The sequence below is a fragment of the Sus scrofa genome, chromosome 2 (genome assembly GCF_000003025.6).
Source record: "Sus scrofa isolate TJ Tabasco breed Duroc chromosome 2, Sscrofa11.1, whole genome shotgun sequence".
NCBI lineage: Eukaryota > Metazoa > Chordata > Mammalia > Artiodactyla > Suidae > Sus > Sus scrofa.
Genome location: NC_010444.4, coordinates 60,961,037 through 60,984,139, shown reverse-complemented (window position 1 = coordinate 60,984,139; position 23,103 = coordinate 60,961,037). Strand labels below are relative to the sequence as shown.

Sequence of the window (23,103 nt, the reverse complement as noted above, 5' to 3'; positions counted from 1 at the left end):
GGCCCGGCCCCATACCCATACGCATGCGCGCGCAGGCGCACTCGCCCCACCGCTTGGTTCCTCCCCGCCGCCCGGCCAAGGGAGCCGTTGGGAGGCGGTTGGGCGGGGCAACGGCCACCGCCTGCAGGCCCCGCCCCCGCCCCGGCTTGGGGGCCGAGGTCTCCGACCGAAACGCTAGGTGGGCGCCGAGTCCTTGAACTCCGGCGCTGTGGGAGGCCGTATCAGAGCAGCCGAAGGACCTCTCCTCGGGGAGAAAAGCTTTCCCTGTTCTGATGGAGGTGATGGAAATCGCGGGCAGGAGAAGCTGCCAAGTTTTCTGAGCCTGGGGTCTTTCACAAGCCCTCTATTTGCGTTTCTGAGGGCCAGGGGAGCAGACTTCCCCGTAGTGAATTTGTGCGTGTAAGGGTCAGTTGAGCGTGCGGGAACACTCCAGCCCCTCCCCCTCCAGAGGGCGTTGATACGAGCACGGGTCTGCAGCGCCTCGGGCCGGGATCCCGAAAATGTGCGATAGCCAAGCGCCCCGCATGGGAGCCGCCGCCCCAGCTAGGAAAGCCCCAAAGCCAACCCCTGAGCTGACACCAGCGTTGCAAGCCTGTATCTACGCCAAGCTCGCAACGTTGGAGTCAACCTGCCCAGACATTTGGGGCTGGGATCACTCTGTTGTAGGGCCTGTCTTGTGCATTGCATGATGTTCAGCAGCATCCCTGGTTTCTACCCACTAGATGCCAGTAGCACCCTTTTCCCCCGCCTGGGACAGCCAAAAATGTCTCCAATCACTGCCAGAGGTCCCTTGGCTGGCAAAAATCGACTCCTGTAGAGAATCCCTGGTTTAAAAGAAAGACCCTTCAGTCCTCATTCTCTCAATCTCCACTACAAAGAAGGAAACTGAGGCCCAAGGTCATCCAGAGTTCTAGGTCAAGCCCAGAATTGTTAACTGTCAAGTCTAAGCCGACCCCCGCGCCTTCTTTCATTGCTGTCTCCTCTGGAAGCTCTGCTAAATACTCAGTTATGTGACGGGATGAAAGGGCAGGCTGAGTGGATTATTAGTCGCAGCCTCGGGAGAAATAACTTTTTTCGTTTGTTACAGGAAGACCTAGATTTAAAACAGGAGAGAGGCAGCTGATGAAAACCACATGTGCGCCTTGGATCTGTGCTACACCTGTTAGTCTTGCATTTGTCATGTTTCTGGGAAGCATTTTTATTTACAAAAACGGCTGTTTCCACACGTGGTTGTGGTTGCCTGCTTCTGCACATGTGAAAACTTTTACATCACCCTTGTAGGAGAAAATAAATATGGGCAAATAATTTACTCTCTCTCCTAGAATGAGATGCTTTGTTTACCTGGTCCAGGTTGGAAACGGGCCCATTTGGAGATATTCCTTATCTCACTTCAGATAAGCAAAACAAGCACGCCTCCAAGCATCCCGTTCCAACCTCTCTTTTTTTTAATTTCTGACTCATATAATATTAATATATGTATTAATATTAATAATGTATATATATTAATCAAGGGTTACAAAGAAATAATTTGTTTCATAAGGGTCAGGTTATTTAAGAAAAATCTAAAAAGCACTCTACTTACTTGCTTTTTATTTACTTTTTCTTTTTAGGGTTGCACCTGCCGCATATGGAGGTTCCCAGGCTAGGGATCGAAACAGAGCTACAGCTGCTGGCCTCCACCCAAAGGCCTCATCTATGACCTACACCACAGCTGATGGCAACTCAGGATCTTTAAGCCACCGAGTGAAGCCAGGGATCTAACCCACATCCTCATGGATACTAGTCAGGTTCATAACCTGCTGAGCCAAGATGGGAATTCCCTACTTGCTCTTTTTAAATTAAGAAAGATTAAGATGACTGTGAGCTTTGCAAGGGCACTGACTTGACTGTGTCCCCAGCAGATAGAAGAGTGATTATTAAATACATGTGAAAAAAGGGAATGAACATCTTATCCAGATACACGGCAATTGTACACACATTCAGGCAGTTCAGTTCCACAGATCTCACACACAGTGGGGGCTCAATATTTAATAACTTATTACATTAAATATAAATACTGTGTACACGAGGATGCACATGAACACACACAGATATCTGTATGTAGTATATAAATGGTTTTATTCCACATTTAACATATATACAAAGGGTGCTTGTAATAGTAAAGATTAAGTCAGACAGCCAATGAACAGAAGTCTTGAAAACATTAACAGTTCTCTTAGTTTCAGGGTAGATTAAGTTCACCTAGCAGGTGTTTTGCTTCGAGGAAGAGACACTTGAAATGGCAAAGAAGGAGCTAAAGGTAAATCTTCTTGCTGTAGTGGTTCTTCCCTGGTGATATGTCCCTTAAATTATTTAGACAGAGAGTACAATCTCTATTGTCCTAAGAGGACAAGATCTTCTATGCTTGGAGTGCCCTTGGGAAGGCTGCCTCACAGTAAGGTGGCCTCCAAGAGGAAGGGAGAGGAAGTAGCTCTGACCTCACGACTGGCTCTTGCCATGAGAAGTGGCAGAGAAGGTAGTTTTAGGAGCCTGAATGCAAAGCACCCTCAGCCAAACTTGGCAGGTTGGGAGTGTATTCTCTGACAAACTTCAGTGGCCCAAGCTGGACAAGCAAGGGCATCAGAAACAGAGGCTGTGTGCAGGCCAGCTCCCACAACTGCACAGGACCTGTCTTCAACAGCGACATCCGGCGGTGGTGAGGAGCAACAGCAAGAATATGCACTGGGCAGACATTCCTAAAGTGAAAAGCAGCTGTGCCCTTTTAGACACATAAACCCCTGGGAGTTGGGCAATTTAAGAGACTTACCCCCAATAAGGTATGTGAGAACTCCAGTGATTAAGAGAAAAAAAACAGGAAAATGTTAGCAAATCCACCATCCAACTTGGACCCATATGTTTGCTGAGTTTAACGGTCTGGTGGGAATTTAAAAAAAACACGCTCATGTATTAACTCATTCAACCGTATCAGTGATCTCAGAATTACCTAAAGATAGGTTTCAGAGTTCTGCTTGGCTTTGCAAAAAGTCCTTTTCAAAAGGAAGCCAGTTTCAACTGGTTTTGAATATGTCACTGCTTTTAGGAAGAGTTTCAAACATGGGCAAGAGAACTCAATTTTTATTATGTCTCCAAGTGTGGGGATACACACATGCACAAAGCAAGTTCTGAAGCCAAAAACCTGAAAACAGGTTAGAGGCTCATCAATACAATACCATAATTATACTTCCAAGCAGAGTATAGCAGGAGGGAGTTCCCGTTGTGGCTCAGTGGAGATGAACCCGACTAGTATCCATGAAGACGCAGGTTTGATTGCTGGCCCTGCTCAGTGGGTTAAGGATCCAGTGTTGCCACAGGCTGTGGTGTAGGTCGAAGACACGGCTTGGATTTGGCATTGCTGTGGCTGTGGCATAGGCCAGCAGCTGTATCTCTGATTCGACTCCTAGCCTGGGAATTTCCACATGCTTTGGTATGGCCCTAAAAAGAAAAAAAAAAAAAAGTATTGAATAATATGGAAAAATGCTCCCAATTGAATATTAAATAATAAAATACGGCACATAAACTATATATATTACATTCTTAATTTGTTTTATTAAAATATATATATACTAATGCACATAATTCATAGAAAAAATACTGGAAGAGACCAAAACATTTATCGCTGACAGGCAAAGTGACAGGTGATTTTGATTCTGACACTTTTGCCTGAAGTTCCACATCTTCTAGACCGAATATGTGAGGCCTCCTGATTATCCCACCTGGACCTAGTATTGTTCTGACCTCTAGTAGCCTCTAGTTCTCGCCTTCTGACTCAGGTACTGCTAATCTGAAATGTAATCATAAACTCCAAAATCCTAAAGATGGATTTATCATCAGGCCGACTGATGGTTGTCCATCTAAGTCCAAACCATTTGTGTTTTCCCCCTAAGGCGCCAGTTTTTGTATTATTATTAGTAAGAAAGAGAATCATTACAGGGAGTAATATTTACTAAGTACCTACTATGTGTCAGGTTCCACTCTAAGGGCTTAACATGAGGACCCTGATGGGGCCCTCCGGACAGTCAGACCCATGCGTCGGCCCCTCTCCTTGACTCTGTGTGGAGCATGCAACTCACTTTGGCCTAGAGGATGCAGGGGAAGCCACACCCTGCCTGGTCCAGACTGTGGTTTTAAGAAGGCCTGGCAGTTACCACACAACTCAGTAATTCCTTTCTTACAAATCACCCCAAGAAAACTGGAAATGTGCAGTGACACAGATTGTACAGGTAAATGTCCATGGCAACTCTATCCTATTAGGCGCAATGTGCAAATGCCCAATACCCATCAACCGGTCACTGGATAAATGAAGAGTACATTGTACACTGGAATATTACTCAAGCATAGAAGGGAATGAAGCACTGACACAGGCCACAATGTGGATGAACCCTGAAATCATTATGCTGAGAGAAAGAGAGCAGACACAAAAGGCCACAGCTTGTATGATTCCATTTATATAAAATGTCCAGAGCAGGGAAATCCATAAAGACAGGAAGAAGATGGGTAGGAGTTCCCATTGTGGCTCTGGAAACAAATCTGACCAGTATCCATGAGGACTCGGTTCGATCCCTGGCCTCGCTTAGTGGGCTAAGGACCTGGCGTTGCCATGAGCTGTGGTGTAGGTCACAGATGCAGCTTGGATCTGGCATTTCTGTGGCTCTGGCATAGGCCAGCAACGACAGCTCCGATTAGACCCCTAGCCTTGGAACCTCCATATGCCGCAATACAGCCCTAAAAAAGACAAAAAAAAAAAAAAAGACAAAATTCCCTCTGGCCTTCAGTGTGCTCCCCGAGGTCGCTGAGGCATGGACTTCCAAGTGTGAGCACAATTTTGATGCAAAGTGGTCAAGTCTGAGAACCACTCATCCCTCATCCCCACCCCACCATCCTGGCAACTACAGTTTACTTGCCTTAAAACAAATCTCAGAAGTGGATTATTATGACACCAAATGGCTTGGACAAGATTCTCTTATCCCAGTGCAGTTTCACAAGGAGAGATTAGGAGAAATAAGCAAGCAGATTCTATTCGAAGGGACTGAGCCACCCAAGCCCATCCTATTTGAGCTCCTGTTTGCCTACCTGAGCTCTGCCTACTTCCCAGGCTTAAGGGATGACAGGTGCAGAAAAGGATGGAGGTTCCATGAACTCTATTTATATCCTTTTCCCTTTTTTTTTTTTGGCCGCCTTGAGGCATATGGAGTTCCTGGGCCAGGGATCAGATCCAAGCCACAGTTGCAACTGCAGCAACACTGGATTCTTTAACCCACTTGAGCTCAAACCTGTGTCCTGGCACTGCAGAGATGCCACCGATCCCTTTATGTCATAGCAGGAGCTCTTGCATCTTTTTTCTTTTTTAATTTCAAAATGTAGTGTTGGTTTTCCTCCTGTTTCCTGGACACTCTGATATTTAATTCTTTATGTTTTTTTTTCTCTTTCCTGATTATAAGAGTAATAGATTTGCTAAGTATAGACAATTAGTCAAGTATGAGAAAGTATGACAAAGATTTAAAAAACAAGCGCTGATGGATACACAGAAATCTCTGCACTGGTCTACTTTCGTCTGTGTTTGAAATTTTCTGTGAGCAAGTTAAAGATGCAAAGAGGAAAAGAAATCGCTTGGCCAGACCTGTGAGTTTAGTGTGGTTTTGTGTGTGGTAAATGGGAGTTGCATAGTTGAAAAAGAGATGGTGTTGTCTGAGGGCCAAAGATATTTACTGTCTGGCAGAATAACGGCCCCCTCCCCCAACTACCAAAAACATCCCGGTCTTAATCCAAGGAACCTGTAAATAAACTGTATTAGATGGCAAGGTAGAATCAAGATTGCAGATGGGAATAAGGTTCTCACTCAGCTGCCATCTCCTAAGATGGAGAGATGACCCTGGATTTTCAATAAGGGGGCCTGATGCAACCACAGGGGTCTTAAATGGGGAAGAGCAGAGAGTCAGAATCAGAAAGATGGCATCATAAGAAAGAATCAACCAGCCATTGCTGGCTTGGACGATGAAGGAGAGGGCCATGGCCCAAGCATATGGGGGGCCTTTAGAAACTGGCAAAGGCAGGGAAATGGATTCACCCCTCCAGCCTCTAGCAGGAACTAGCTCTGCCAACCCCTTGATTTTAGCCCAGTGAGACCCATTCTGGGCTTCTGACCTCTAGAACTCTAAGATAACAAATGTATTATTATTTTTAAATTTTTATTTATTTATTTTTGTCCTTTTAGGGCTGCACTGAGGCATATGGAAGTTCCCAGGCTAAGGGTCAAATCGAAGCTGCAGCTGCCGGCCTATGCCACAGCCAGAGCAATGTGGGGATCCTTAACCCACTGAGCAAGGCCAGGGAGTTAACCCGCATCCTCATGGATACCAGTCAGGCAGGTTTGTTACCACTGAGCCATGACGGGAACTCCTAATTTTTATCTTTTTTGATTCACCTGCAGCATGTAGACGTTCCTGGGCCAGGGACTAAACCCGTACTACAGCAGTGACAACACGGGATCCTTAATCTGCTGAGCCACCAGGGAACTCCTCAATGTATTGTTTTAAGCCGTGAAGTTTGTGGCCATTTATCACAATAGCCATAGGGAAACTCATAGTGGACCCTGACTTAAAATGCTTACCACTTCCTCTTTTAGAGGCAGAGCCGCCCAATTAGAACTTTCTGCAATGGAAATGTGTGTGAAATGCAGCTACTTGTGACGATGGGTTTTTAATTTTAGCTGAGATAGAAATTGAAATATTCATAGGTGGCTAGTGTCTACTGAACAGATGACAGAGGCCCTCATTACTCAGAGTGTGGTCCAGGAACCAGCAGCACAGGCATCCCCTGGGAGCTGGTTAGAAACACAGAATCTCAGCCTGAGCCCCCAAGCAGCTAAGTCAAAGCCATACTTTGCCACCCTGGACCATCTATTATGGACTGAATTGTGCTTCCCTCCAAATTCATATATTGTGACTCCCCACCAGTGTGACTGTATGTGGAAATAGAACCTTTAAAGAGGTAACTAAGGTTAAATGAGGTCACAAGGTTGGGCCCCTGGTCCAATATGGCTGGTGTCCTCATCAGAAGAGAGCGCCCAGGGATGCTCACACAGAGGGAAGGTCATGTGAGGACACAGCAAGAAGGTGGTCCTCCACAAGCTGAGGAAAGAGGCCGCACCAGAACGAACCCTGCTGACACCTTGATCTTGGACTTGCAGCCCCCAGAAACTCTTGAGAAATGTTTATTGTTTAAGCCACCCAGTCTATGACACTGTCGTGGCAGCCTGAGCAGACTAAGACATCATCTCATTTAAGCCTCACAAAACCCTGCTGAGAATGTCCCTTCCTTCCTCCCTCCATTCTTTTTTTCTTTTTAAGGCCACACCTGCAGCATATGGAAGCTCCCAGGCTAGGGATTGAATCAGAGCTGCAGCTGCTGGCCTGCACCACAGCCACGGCAACACCAGATCCCAGCCGTGTCTGCAACCTACACCACAGCTTGTGGTAGCACTGGATCCTTAGCCCACTGAGCGAGGCCAGGGATGGAACCTGCATCCTCATGGATATTAGTAGGATTCTTAACCCACTGAGCCACAATGGGAACTCCTTTTTTCTTTTCTTTCTTTTTTTTTTTGAGAACTTTTTTTTAGTAAAAGTACTAAAGGGGCTGGAAGTGCCTTCCTCTGCATAATAATGAAAATCAAGGGAATGGAGGCAAAAACAAACTCCCCAAGTAGAATTTACATTTTTTTTTTTTTTTTTTTTTTTTAATAGCATGCCTTTGGCTTTATACACAACCAGCACATGTCTTTCATCATCAATGCAGGAAAACATCAGGAGGTCTGTCAAATACTTCACAAACTCAAATTTGGTTAAGAAGGAGATAATAAAATGGCTGACATGAAAAGGAAATGCCTCGCTGACTTTTCAAATACAAATGGCTGGCCCCATTTTCAGAAAGTTTGCCAATGTCTGTACTACAATCCAGACCACAAGGCATGCAGACGAGTTCACCTGAGTGGCTTTGGGAGGAAGGGGCACCTTGAGACTCTCCATCACCCCTAAACTCAGAGGTTGAAAAATCTGTCCTGTAAATGGGCAAGATTGGCAATACTTTTATTTCATTTTAGCCTTTTTTTTTTTTAAGCTTTTTAGGGCTGTACCCGCAGCATATGGAAATCCCCAGGCTAGGGATCAAATCGGAGCTGTAGCTGCCGGCCTATACCACAGTCCCAGCAACACCAGCAACATGTAAGCCATGTCTGTGACCTACACCATAGCTCACAGCAACAATGGATCAGTAACCCACTGAGCCAGGCCAGGGACTGAACCCGAATCCTCATGGATACTAGTCAGATTCACTACTGATGAGCCACAATGGGAACTCCCCCAAGATTGGCAATACTTTTGGTCTCTGTCGTCAACTCTACCACTATAGCCAATTAGGCCATAGACAACATATATCCAAAGGGGCATGGCTAGGTACCAATAAAGCTTTATTAATAAAAACAAGTAGTGGGCCAAATTCTGCTCTAGGTCATCTGGAGCTGAGGTGCAATGAGAAACCCACAGAAAGGAGAGAGGGAGTCCATGCCTCAAGATGGTAAGGGTAGAGGAAGCAAAAGGGGGGTATCCAATAGGAAACCCAGTTTGTAGCCAGAGCTGGTGCTGCAAATTTCAACCTTCTTTTTGTTCTCCAGGTGTAGCTTCTCACCTTGGCAACAACTCTATGTAATGTGCTCCAGGACAAGCAGGAGTGGGCATTTATTTATTACCTAAATGGTTAAAGATCTTCACCACCAAGGCCAAGGTGGAAAGCCTGCTGGTATACGTCAAGTTCTGTCACTTGCACAAAGAAACAGTTATCTGGGTGGAACTGAAAACTCTGTCCTTAGTCACAGATTAAGCAAACTGAAAAGCTGAACAACGCTCCTTGTCAGAGGTAATAGGGGCTTCGAAACAAGTTCTTCGGTAGGTACATATGTATGTATGCATAAGCACATATGTAGGAACGAATGAACATTACATAAATAGAGACAAAGAAATGAGTAGTCTAAGATACTTTTGGGGGTGGGGGTTCTTAGCCTAAAGCTGTCAAGGTGGATCTCTCTCTCTCTCTTTTTTTAAACTGCAACTTTCTGTAGTGTTTAATGATTTTACCATCCTATCTTTTAAGGTGGACTTTTGCTAACAGTTTTTTTTTTTTTTTATTGAAGTATAGTTAATTTACAATATAGTGTTAGTTTCGAGTGTATAGTGAAATGATTCAATTATACATATATATGTACACACACATATTCTTTTTCAGATTCTTTTCCATTATAAGGTTATAATAAGATATTGAGTATAGATCTCCTTTTTATATCTTTGGTTTTTGTTGTTGTTGTTTTGGCCACACCAATGACATGTGGAAGTTACCGGGGCAGGGATGGAATCCAAGCCACAACTGTGGCCCAAGCCACTGCAGTGAAAATGCCAGGTCCTTAACCTGCTGTGCTACACAAGAACTCCTGAGTACGGATCTCTTCTTTATTTTGTTTTTTGGTTGTTGCTGTTTTTTGCTTTCTTAGGGCCACACCCGCAGTTCTCAGGCTAGGGCTCTAATTGGAGCTGCAGCTGCCGTCCTTTGCCACAGCAACTGGGGATCCAAGCTGCGACTGCGACCTACACCACAGTTCACAGCAACACCGGATCCTTAACCCACTGAGCGAGGCCAGGGATCAAACCCACAACTTCATGATTCCTAGTAAGATTTGTTTCCACTGCACCACGACGAGAACTCCTGGATCTCTTTTTTAAAGTAAATTAGGGATGAAACACTGTGAAGTTCATCGCTGTGTTATTTATAATAGACAAAGGCTAGAGACAACTTGAGTCTCCATCAGCAGGCGACTAGGTAAATTAATTATGGTATGTCCTTACAATGGCTTATTTGCAATTATTAAGAATGATATTTAGGGAAAATACAGAAATGTGTGGTCATAGTTTCAGATGAGAAAAGCAAGCTAGAAGATACAAAGATATCATCTGAATAAAGCAAAGGTATCCTCTATATCCAAGGCACATGTGGACAAAGAGCCAGAAGAATGTGTACCCAGTGATGCTCTCTGGGGTAACATGATTATGGGCGATTTTTTTCCCTTACAGCAAAACTATATTTTATAATTCTTCTACAATGAATGCGCATTGGTAGTTAAGACACTTTAACACAAAACAGAACAGGAGTTCCTGTTGTAGATCAGTGGAAACAAATCTGACTAGCATCCATGAAGATGCAGGTTCGACTCCCAGGCTTGCTCAGTGGGTTAAGGATCCTGCATTGCTGTGAGCTGTGGTGTGGGTCACAGATGTGGCTCAGATCTGGCGTTGTTGTGGCTGTGGCACTGGCCAGCCACAACATATGCTGCAGGTGCAACCCTACAAAGACAAAAGTAAAAAATAAAAAAAATAAATAAATGAAGCAAAACAAAAGCCACTAGAGTTACAGTGATGGTACATAACACACAGCCTCCACGTAGTCTGGGAAGTACCAGTGAGGGAAGCCAGCAAATGTCACAACGATGGTGACCGCAGTGGCATTTATAACAGCAGACAAAGTACAAGTTCAAAGTACACATGAGAGGGCCAGCGAGAGGGCCAATGTTAAAGAGGGATTTATTGGCGCGCACAGTAATTAAAAATGATAACCACGAAGCCTCTCTGGCAGCCCAGAAAACAAGAAGGAAATGATGCCGACATGAAAACAGCAGAGACTCACAGACATAGAAAACAAATTTACAGTTACTCAAGGGGAAAGGGATAAATCAGGAGTTGATGAGTAGCAGACACACACTATTACATATAAAACAGATAAACAACAAGGACCTACTGTATAGCACAGAAACCTACATTCAATATCTTGAGATAAGCTATGGTGGAAAAGAATCAGGAAAAGAACATATATACAACATATATATATAAAACTAAATCACTTTGCTGGATAGCTGAAACATTGTAAATCAACTATATTTCAATTAAAAACAAACCAAAAAAAAGAGAAAACGAACCCAAACTGCTTTATCCACTGTTGGAAAGTGGTTCCAATTTTTGAAAATGATGTGATTGCTCTTTAACAGCAGGAATGCTGCGTGTGGACTGCAGGAATGAATGTAGGCAAGAGAGAAAATTCAAGCAGTGATGACACCCATACTGAGTGCTTATTAGACGCCACCCGGTCAAGCATCTGGCCCACTTTTAAGTTCACTGAACCTTACAACGACCCTATCAGGTGGGACTTTCAGGCCTATTTTGTAATAATAATAATAATAATAATAATAATAACAATAGCAACACCGGATCCTCAACCTACTGAGCCATCAGGGAATTCCTTAGGCCCATTTTAAAGACATGGAAACCGAGGCTTAGCAAGGAAAAGCCATCAGCCAAGGCCCTATCAGCAAGAAGAAGAGATGGGATTTGAACACACAACTTTTTTTTTGCTTTTTAGGGCCACACTTGAAGCATATGGAGGTTCCCAGGCCAGGGGTCTAATTGGAGCTGTAGCCACCGGCCTACACCAGAGCCACAGCAACGCAGGATCTGAGCCGTGTCTGCAACCCACACCACGGCTTACCACAATATCGGATCCTTAACTCACTGATCGAACACAGGGATCAAACCTGCATCCTCACGGATACTTGTTGGGTTCGTTAATCACTGAGCCACAATGGTAACTCCTGAACTCACATCTAACTGACCCAGAACATGAGCACTTACATGCTGTGGGACCCATGGAGCCCAAACTCAAACTCGGATAACCTTTGGTGCCAATGAGGGTTCTTGAAAAGCTCCCTAAACACCCATGTGTTGCCACTTTAAAAATGTACAACAGCCTTTGATATGCATCTCCCAGAGCTCCACTGCTTATAAGAACTTGACAATGAGAGAACAGTTCTCTGGAGAAAAATAAAACTATTGAAACAAAATCTCAACAACAGCATTCTCTTCTCTGCGCTCAATTCATTCCCATGACACACAAATGCCTCGCCTCATTGAAACCTCAGTGCTTATCTGAATAAGGCAGAGAGGTTTCCTCACACCATTCATATGGCTTGAGGACTGATCGGCCAAGATCTTGGCACATCTGTTTCTGCTGACAAGAACACCAGCCTGGACCAAACTCAATTCAGCAGCCCCATGCCCTGCTACTTACAAACCATGGGGTAAGGCTCAGCCCAGATTTGACAAGGAAATAGATTACAGAAGCAATGAAGTAGAATGAATGATCTGAGCAGCAGGACAAATGTACTCGACCCCGGTCTGGCAAAACTGCACCATTATTACTAACTCTCAATTCTTTCAGAACAGCCTGTCACAATCATATTTGCCCAATTCCTGCCCAACATTTAGTGAACAAAATCTGAAAAAGAATATCTAACATCGGGGGAGGGAGTGAGATGGATTGGGAGCTTGGGGTTAGTAGATGCAGACTACTGCCTTTGGAATGGATTAGCAATGAGATTCTGCTGTGTAGCACTGGGAACTATGCCTCGTCACTTATGATGGAGCATGATAATGTGAGAAAAAAGAAGGTATACATGTATTTGTAACTGGGTCACCATGCTATACAGTAGAAAATTGACAGAACACTGTAAACCAGCTATAATGGAAAAAATAAAAATCATTATTAAAAAAAAATACCTAACATTGCCTCTTGTCTAACTTTTTGACAGCCTCCACAATAGATGAATCCTAGGTGCTTCCCATGGTGTAATTTGAAACAACTCAAATTGAAAAGTCAACTTCTACTACTGTGTAGAAATTAACATTTTTTTTTTTCTTTTTAAGGCCACACCTGAAGTATATGGAAGTTCCCAGGTTAGGGGTCGAATCTGAGCTGCAGCTGCCAGCCTACACTACAGCCACAGCAATGCCAGATCCTTAACCCACTGAGCAAGGCCAGGGATCAAATCTGAGTTCTCATGGATATTACTTGGTTTCTTAGCCCCCTGAGCCACAATGGGAACTTCTAACACAATATTTTAAATCAACTGTACTTCAATGAAATAATTTTTTTTTTCCTTTTTCAGCTGCATCCATGACATGTGGAAGTTCCTGGGCCAGGGACTGAATCTGAGCCACAGCTTTGATCTATGCCACAGCTGCAGCAACACCAAATCTCCAACCCACTGGGCTAGGCCAGGGATTGAAACTGCACCACCACAGAGAAAATGCCGGCCTCTTAACCCACTGCACCACTGCAGGAACTCTAATAAAATAAATTTTTAAAAAACTAAATAAAAGTAACAAAAAAGATTTTTTTTTTAATTTAAAAGAAAAAAAGCCAATTTCTTGGGTAAAAAATGTATAAACAAAAAGTCCTTTTTTGAAACAAGCTTTATTTTCAATGCTATTTAGTTCTAAAAGCCTGCCTATTTGTTTTTCCTCGCACCAGGTTACCTACAAGTCAGGATTTCGAAAACCACAACAAACAAATCCAACACCTGTGGAATCTGAGCCCTGACCACCAGCATGTCATTTTGGCAATTAAACCAGGACTTCCTTCCAAGAAGCTTCTGTGCAAAATATTGTATTTCCTCAAATGAGGCTTACTGTTTTGCAACCTTGAAACTACCCACCAACAAAGCACACCCCAAAAACCCAAGCTTTCAGGACTGGGTCCCAATATCACCACAAAAATCATTCTAAAAACTGTACAATGAATGGCCCCCAAAGTTACTTTAATAGAGGGCTTGAAAGCAAGGCAAAATTTCTCATAAAATCCCCATCCTTCCCTGCCAACTGTTCTATACCTCTCTTCCGTGGGGATCAGTTATACTTCACCCTTCAAGTCCTGGGGACAACCTCAGTGGCACAGAGTGACTGAGCAGAGCCCGTCGGAATAGGGATGAAGTTTGGACCCAGACCCAGCAACACTGAACTTGCTTGTTCCTCATAAATGCAGCCCCATAAGAGGGTGCATTAAACTTAAAGGCCAACCTTTCTGCATCAAATCCGTGGATAAAAAATATTTTTCAAAATCTGTATAATTTGAACCAGTTAGTATGGTTATTAAAAACAAACCAAGAAACACCCAGAAATGGGGTTCCAGTGAAAGCTTGGTAAAGGAGGGATTCTGATCTGATGAAACAATCTAGATTTGGTCTTTTATCTCTGGGGAATGCCAGTTATCACAGCCCCATGCATAAGCCCTCCTCAAACTCTTTTAGTAGACAGCATTTCAGTGCAGAGATCAAAGTGAAAATATCTTTGAAAAGAAAACAGTGACATGGCTGGGAAACTGTGTGCATCTTGCTGAACATTTTTTCCACCCACCACATGCTTGGGTTTTCTGGGAAGGTCACCAGTTTTCCAATCAAAATATTCTTGAAGTCGTCAGGAACAGAGGAAGAGAGACTCAGCATCTGAGAAGCTGTGTTCCTGGTTCCATATCTGGAGCTCAGGAGCCAAAGAGCCTGGAAGAGTCAGAGAGAAGACACATCCATGAGAATGGAAAGTGTTGCTATGAAAATACTTTCTGGAAATATTTTCTGGTTACTATTATTCAGATTATTTTACATAATTTTCTGAGTTTATACAAGTAACTCTTCTGTCACACAATATAAACACAATCAACACTCCCAAAGTGCACACTTAAAAAAAAAGTAACCCTTTTAAAAAGTATCTACTTCCTATGAATCTGGAACAAATTATCTTAGCCTACTCTCCACTACCGCAAGCCAGTGGTGACGATCATAAATAAAAAAAGACCTTTGGGGAGTTACCGTGTGGCTCAGGAGGTTAAGGACCTGGCATCATCACTGCAGTGGCTTGGGTCACTGCTGTGACACACGTTTGAGCCCTGCCCAGGAACTTCCATATGCCTTGGAAAAAAGACCTGTGGGTAGACAATTACTAGGCTTAACTCTGTCCATTGGAGAAAAATTGGAGTAGAAAAGGCCAATAAACTGTATAAAGGGTCCATGAAATTTGGGAATGGGTACATAGGCCTAAGGGGGTTATGACATAGGCCTAAGGGGAAAACCATAGAGTTGTTAAAAAGAGACACAGCTGACCCTTGAACAATAGGGGTTTGAACTGTATGGGCCCACTTCTATGCGGATTTTTTTTTTTTTCAGTAGTAAACACTGCAGTATGGCACAATCCAAGGTTGGTTGAATCTGTGGATACAGGGCTGTGGACATGGAGGGCCGACTGTAAAGTTATTCTTGGATTTTTGACTGAGGAGAGGGTGGGCTCCCCAAACCCCCGTGTTGTTCAAGGGTCAATTGTATACAGGTGCTCTCTATATTATTTCTGTAACATTTCTATAAATCTAAACACTTTTCAAAATAAAAATGTTATTTGGAAAAAATAATAACAGATGGTGCAGGAACAACTGGGTCACCACATGCAAAATAATGAAGTCAGATCTCTATCTCAAACCTGCATCTCCACGGATACTAGTTGGATTCTTAACCCCCTGAGCCACAATGGGAACTGGAACATCAGGTGTACATCTTTGTTACCTTGGGTTAGGCAATAATTTCTTAGCTATAACACAAAAAGCACAAGCAACAAAAGAAAAAAGAGATACGCTGGACTTCATCAAAACTGTAGAATTTTGACACCAAAACAAGTGACACCATGAAGAAAATGAAAAGACAATCCACCAAATGGGAGAAAATACTTGCCAATCACATATCTGATAAGGGGCTGATATCCAGAATGTAAAAAGAACTCCTACAACTCAATAATAGACCAACTGATAAAATGGGCAAGGGATCTCCATAGGTATTTCACCAAAGACATAATGGCCAATAAGGACATGAAAGTTCAATGCCATGAACCATCGCACAAATTCAAGTCAACTTTCACATCCATTAGGATGGTTATAAGCAAAAAGACTGATAATAACCAGCGTTGGCAAGGATGTGGGGAAACTGGAACTGTCATACACTGCCCGCGGGAATGTAAATTGCTGCAGCTACTTTGGAAAATAGGCTGGCTGTTCCTCAAAAGGATAAATATAGTTACCATATGACCCAGCAATTCTACTACTGGTATACACCAGAGAACTGAAAACTTAAGTGCACAAAGACTTGTACATGAATGTTCATATCAGCATTATTCAAAACAGCCCAAAGATGGAAACATCTCAAAAATCTATCAATTGATAAGCAGATAAACAGACAAAAGCTTTCTTTGCTCATGGCATGTGCTCAAAGTGCCGGCCTAAGTCAGGGATCTGCAAGAAGCCACACAGTAAGTAGTTGAGGCTTTGCAAGCCTGTCAAAATGGTGCAGTCTTGCTACTGCAGTGCAAAGGCTGTGACAGACATGGGCATGATCCGTTCATGAAAACTTCATTCATGAAAACAAGCAGAGGGTAGACCTGGCCCATGGGCTGTGGTTTGCTGACCCCTGACCAAAGTGGTTATGCTGGCATCAGGAACTCTCAATCCAAGTAGACCTGGATGCTCCTAGAAATCAAAATCAGGATACTGGGCTACTGGCTAAACTAGCCTTGGGCTGAGCAGGGAGGTCACAAAGCCTGAGGCTACCATCCTGGTCATAGGCCTGCAAATGAATAGTGAAGGAAGCCAGGTGAGTAAGAGGGAATGATGAAGCCAAGGGACAGAAAAGAGCCAAATGATGAAAACCCACTAAATTTTTCCCTTCACATATGCTGTTTCTGGTGCTACCATGCCTCTCTCCATCTCTGCAAATGGCAGGCTTCCTCTCATTCTTTAGGCTTTTTTTTTTTTTTTTTTTTTCATTTTACAGCTGCACCTGTGGCATATGGACACTTCCAGGCTAGGGGTCGAATCGGAGCTATGGTTGCTATCCTACACCACAGCCACAGCCATGCCAGATCCAAGCCATGTCTGCAACCTACACTGCAGCTGTGGCAATGCTAGGTCCTTAACCCACTGAAGGAGGCCAGGGATTGAACCTACATCTTCAGGACACTATGTCAGAATCCTAACCCACTGAGCCACAATGAGAACTCGCTGGTTCTTTAGGTCTTAATTTCATTTGAATGGCACCTTTTCAGAAAGCATCTCCCTGACCTTCCTAAACTGGGGGAAGCCCTGACCCATTCTCCATCTCACAATTGATATTCTCCCCCATTTGTTTATGTCCCCGTTACACTGTGTATTTGCTAATGGCAGGGACTGTGGTTGTTTTGGGCTCAACCGTAATCCCAGAGCACAGCCGTCAAAAGACAGTGGTAAATAAATGAATGGATGGGTGGGAATCTAAAGAGACAAAGGCTAAAGAAGCCCCTAAAGCTTCTACTTCCCATGAGGACTAGCTGTACTTCCTACACTCTCATGCAAATTTTTTGATATCTTCATGAGCCCTCTGTAACTAGGCAGGCGTCATCCAAGCTCCCAAATAGGGCCTCTCTGGGTGTACATTACAGTCATCATTCTGGGATCTAAAATATTTTCCATGGACACAAAAACCCCTCCCCCCTCAATCTCTTAAACCCTAGAATCATCCCCTCAAACCAACCATTGGGCTGGCACAAGGACAGCCCAGCAACCACAAATTAAGCATCTCAATGACTTGGCCCAGCCAACTTTTCATTCTCTTCATCTTTAGGGGAAGCAGACAGGGATGGGCCCAGCCTGACCTAGAACCCGAGTCTCCTTTTGTGTTTTTCTCTGAGTCTCACAATTCATGAACAGCAATATTGGAATTATGGCCCTGACACTGAAAGGGCATACTGGATTTTTTTAGCCTAATGAGAAAATAAAAATAGGCATTAAAAAAGGTTAAACAGGAGTTCCTAAACAAGTCTGACTAGAAACATGAGGTTGCAGGTTCGATCCCTGGCCTTACTCATTGGGTTAAGGATCCAGTGTTGCCATGAGCTGTGGTGTAGGTCACAGAAGCAGCTTGGATCCCATATTGCTGTGGCTGTGGTGTAGGCCAACAGCTATAGCTCCAATTGGACCCCTAGCCAGGGAACCTCCATATGGCCACAGGTGTGGCCCTATTAACAACAAAAAATAAATAAATAAAAATAAAGGTTAAATAAAATACACTGAATATACTTCTGAATATACTTCTGCTGGTTTCCAGCAGGGAGGGAGCAAGACTCAGCAGCATGCCAGCTGTTCAAGCTGTATTTTCCACTTTGGCAGATACAGAGCACAGGCTAAGACAACAGAGCTGGTGAGAGGTAAAGGGGCCGTGGGTTCAGGGGAAGGCCTCTCTTGGCAGCTCCTGCCAAGTGACCGGGCAAAGCTGGGATTTGGAGAATGCCATGTCCCAATCGAAGCTCCAGCCTGGACTGTGGTGACATAGTTTAACTCCTGCAGACTCTGATTTCCTCTCTAGTGTGGAGAGTTCTTCCTTTGAGGGCAGAAAGCATGACGCAAAAGTAAAGAGGCCCGAGAATGACCATCAGGTATGTCATCCTAGAGAATGACATTGAGGATAATGACAATGAATGAGACAGGAGGGCTGGACTTACACAATCATGCAGAACATCATGAAGACATTCCACAGGGCGATGAAGATTCGAAAGTATCTGAGGCTCAGCAAGAACTCCCGGATGTTGTCACCTGGAAAGTCAGAAAGCATTTTCACAAGCAGTGCTAACATTTCTATTGTCACAGCCGCAGTGTGCTTCTGTGGTCTCTGCCTGGCCCATACCCACTGTCCTCAAATTCCAGTGGCAGTGTGGCTTTCCCTTTGGGCTGCCTGTTTCCCAACCCTCCATACTGGGGCTACAGCTGTCACTGACCAAACCCATGACAGCACCAAGCCCCTAATCTCTGGCTCAGGGAAGGGCACATGACCCAAGTCTGCCCAATGAGTCAGCCCTGGGACTTTTGCACTGAATACTGGGAAAGAGGCACTTGCTTTCTGCCAGGCTTGCTGGGCTGGGAAGAGGTAAGCCCAGTCCTCTAGGCAGCGGTCAGCAAACCACGGTCCTTGGGCCAAAGCTGGCCTCTGCTACCTGTTTCTGTATAGCCCATGAGCACAGAATGTTTTTTATATTTTTTAATAGTTTAAAAAAAAATCAACAAAGTTACTTTGTGAGACACAAAACTTACATGAAATTCAAATTTTAGTGTCCATATATGAAGTTTTGTAAAATACAGGCATGCCCATTCATTTACACTTGTCCCTGGCTGCTCTCGACTTAGGAAGTTGTTGCACCAGAGCCTGTATGGCCCACAAAGCCTAAACTATTTATTTACAGAAAAATGTGCCAAGCCCTGCTCTAGTATCACCTCTTGTCAACACAAGCCAGCCTGATGGTAAAGACAACCCAGAAGGAAAAAGAGAGTTGGAGAGGGTCACGTGCTAGAAGGCTGGTTTAAGCCCTGAATCTAGGTTGCTTGAGGACAATTCTATCCTTGGAAATTTCAATTTTCTTTAACCACTTTGAGCTGGTTTTCAGGGTTTACAACTGAAAAAGCATAGTAATCAGGCAAGTATAATGGGAATTCTGCTTTGGTGACAACTTACTCCAGTCCCCTCTGATGCCAAGGAATAGAAACTACTCCAAGAAGAGGCAGTTTGATACATTAAGATGCCAGAGAGTTGGATCCTAGAACCTTCCTCTAGTGTTTTGCATTCATTGCCCAGCCTCTTGAGACTTCCAGAATGAAATAAACGGATACAAATTAGGTAATCTATAAGGGTGTTAACCCAAAGTACAATCTACAGATCAGGGCTGGAACACCAGGCAGGAGCTCAGAAACTTCCACAGCAATACAACATGACAGCTGCCTGGCACTGCTGCACCATCCAAGTGCATGATCAGCACGAGGTCTTGCTGAAAACAGTTTAGTCTAGAATTGTCCAACCCACGCGATTAGCCACATATGGCATAGCCTATGTTAACTGCTGGCCCAGCACAGACTGCAAATATCAGAGGGAGGTCCATCCTCAAAATGTCTGCAAAGTAATGCCTGGCAAGGCCCTTCTCTGAGCCTAGGATCACCAAAACAGGTTCTTTTACCATCAACAAATGCTGACTAAAAGCCACTTGTTCCAGGGAGTATCTGAGTTCAGGGGATACAGGGGAATGAGGTGGGTGCCCCTGCCCACAGGAGAACAAATACTAAACAAGTAACCACACACCTCATAATTACCATAACAAGTGCCATAAGAGCTACAATGGGGGACCCTGAGCTGGCATGTGTCAGGAGGGGGGGTGAGGTCAGAAGTAGAAAGTAGAAAGTACTGGAACTTCGACCTTAAATGTGGGCTGGAGTTTACTGCCCTTCTGCTCAAGTGACCTGCGCCTCTAGGTGCCCCAGTTTCCTCCTGTATAAATGGAGATGATGGGGGACTGGGAAGGCCTTAACACAGTGCCCAGAACACAGGAAGCTCTCAACAAATGCACCCACTATGGTATTAGGGGTCAGTCAGGCAGAGGATGGAGTGGGAAGAGCATTATCTCCAGGGGCAGCAGCCAGCACAGAGTCCCAGCCTGAAAGCCTTGCAGGAGCCCCCAGTTGGAGAGAAGCCACCATTCTGACCATCCTTGTCACCAATGCACCCACCACTTCCAAGCCCAGAGGCCCAACCTCCAACCCACCACAGTTCCAATTCAGATCTACAGTCCACAGCCGCTGGGGATGGTACAGTGCCTTCCATGTAGAGGGTAAGCAATCTATACAGCTGCTGAATGAATGCATGAATGAATGAGTGAACTGTGTAGCCGTGAACATGATGGGCCACATCTCTGAACCTCAGTTTCCTGTAAAAGGTGGGGGGGGGGGAATGCTTCTTAGAATGGAGGTGGAGTGAAACACCCAGAGGGAGCACCTAACGAGGCAGCTACTACCCAGCAGGCTGCCAGGGAGGAGAGCTGTCCATCTTCAAATTCACTGCTCCTCAGGGTTCCTACTGTCCTTGTGCAACACTCCATCACAGCACCCACTGCCTTGACTGCAGTGTCACCTCCTCAGAGGGCCTTCCTGCCACACAACCCAGCCGGAGCAGCCACCCCATCACTATCTTCACCTGACACCTTCTCCTTCACTGTCTGTTCTTTGTTTCAGAAGTGTCTGTTCCACCCCATGATAGTGCAACCCAAAGGCAGGAATTTTATTTGTCTTGTGCCCTGCTGGGCCCCCAGCATCCAGCACAGTGGCTGGCACACAGCAGGTGCTCAATAAATGCTTGGAAAACAAATGAATGGATACAACAGGCATGTACAGGTCCCATTAGACTCCAAGTAGTTAAACAAATCAATTCAGCAGGAGGTATAAATTCTAGGGCCTCCATGGGCTGGGCAGATGGAATGACATAAAAATAAGAGGGCTGGGGCTGGGCTGAGGTAGAGGTCACATGCCCTGCTTCAGTGGGGTCCTGCATCTCGACTCCCATTCAATAGGTGCCAAAAGGTCGCCTGAACTCAGTTGTAGAGTGCTCTGATTTTTCTTAAAAATCAGACCTCTGAATTTTTACATGACATCTCCTGATTTACCTGAAAACCAATCTAATTGAAAATTAAACAAACAGGTCCACAGCATGCTGAAAATAATAGCTATTTGTGAGGCTGTTCATTCACTCATTCATTCATTCCTTCATGGTGGGAATCTTCGCACTGCAAGGACACAGAGATGAGCCAAAACAAGCTGGAGCCTCTTCTCTGGAGTGTAAGGTCAAGTGTGAGGGGCGACTTTACCAGATGATAGCACACATAAAGAAAAATTATAACTGTAATAAGTGAGATAAGTGCTGACCTATGCAGGGAGGTCTGGTAGGAGAAAGAAGCGGGTGACAGAAGTGGATAGAAGGAACATCACAAACTCAGGCCCACTACATGCACACGCACATGCGCACACACACACACATACTTAAAAAGAAAACTGGTGCGAAAGAACTGTCTTCGCTGAAATGTACCAATTCCAGAGTTCAGAAAGAAGGCCTTACCTGTGCTCGGTTCTCTCGACTCCTCCCCAAAGCCCTGCGTGTCCTTCTTTTTCCTATAAGGAGAAGCAGACAGCGTCTACTTTCAACAGGACAAAGAAACCGTTTAGTCCCCGGGCCCTGACTCCCAGCTCAGAGGGGAGCTCTAACCTTACCGCTGATTTGCTGTGTGACCTCGCTGTTCAATAATCCTCCCTGCCCCGCCCATCACAGCTATGCCTGCAGCCACGGACGGTGTGGAGAGGGTGGTCCGAAGGTGCCAGATGCGGGGTTGAGGGTACAGGCTAGGGCTAAGAGATTCTTGGGTGATGGGCCTGAGGCTCTCGTGCTTGTGAGCAGAGGGATCTCAGGAGAGTCCGATTTCATGTCGCTGTGGCCTGGAGGGTCACAGGAGGATGGCCCATAATGAAGGCGGGGCCAGAGGGCTGGGACTCGAGGGCAGGGCCCGCGGCGTAGGAAGGGCTCAAGCTCTCGGGGGCGGGGCTACGGGTCCCCCGGATGGAGCTGCGGTCCAACGCGGCCTACTCACAGTTTAAAGTTGAGCACCGCCCCGGCGTTCATCAGCAGCGTCCTGCAGAGGGAGAATACGGTTACATGGGCCGCCCCTCACCCCGTCGGGCCCTCTGGCCCAATCTTCCGGTCCCCCTAATTACCCAAACAGCAGGATGTCCCCGATCATCGTTACGGCCGGAGTGTCCGTCAGAACAGGAAGCGGAAGCCTCTGGGAGGGAGGGGAGAGGAACACGAGCCGACCAATCTCGAAGCAGCTCTGGCAAGGGCTGAGCCAATCAAAGACCAAGGCAGTCAGGGTCCCGCCTGCTGTAGACCAAACCCCCTTCAGAAAGAGAGAGCGCCGCTCCTTGTTGGGGAGGTCCAGAGTGTAACCAAGAAAGGGCGGGGCGGGGTCCTGACGTCTCCCAGGGGCGGAGCCATCTGGGGGCAGACTTGGTTCACCAATTGCGAGCCAGTCGCGCAGGCTTGAGGGACCAGCGCGCTGGAGAACTAGAGCAGCAGCTTCTGTTGTGGGGTTGGGGTCTCGGATGGGGCTTCTGGAGAAACACGGTCCCCTGATCCTTGAACTGCATAGGGGAATGGGTCTTGACAGAGTGGGCTCTCCAGGGCATGGAGGCCCAGATTGATTGGACTCCAAAAGGGCCTCCTCCCGGGCTCCACGGGAGCCGGGATCCCACACTAGACGGGCAGTACCG

At 45.3% G+C, this 23,103-nt stretch overlaps 1 protein-coding gene and 1 long non-coding RNA gene across 2 annotated transcripts; one reads left to right on the top strand and one right to left on the bottom strand.

The window, feature by feature from the left end:
- Positions 72-1,309, top strand: LOC102160178. Its single transcript, XR_301790.3, has 2 exons — positions 72-278; positions 1,088-1,309. It is a non-coding gene; the product is annotated as an uncharacterized LOC102160178 (long non-coding RNA).
- Positions 13,365-22,608, bottom strand: SMIM7 (small integral membrane protein 7). Its single transcript, NM_001244720.1, is given in 5 exon segments — positions 13,365-14,461; positions 18,474-18,564; positions 21,899-21,951; positions 22,425-22,466; positions 22,549-22,608. Coding segments are annotated over 5 exon segments (228 nt in total). The 5' UTR covers positions 22,575-22,608; the 3' UTR covers positions 13,365-14,445.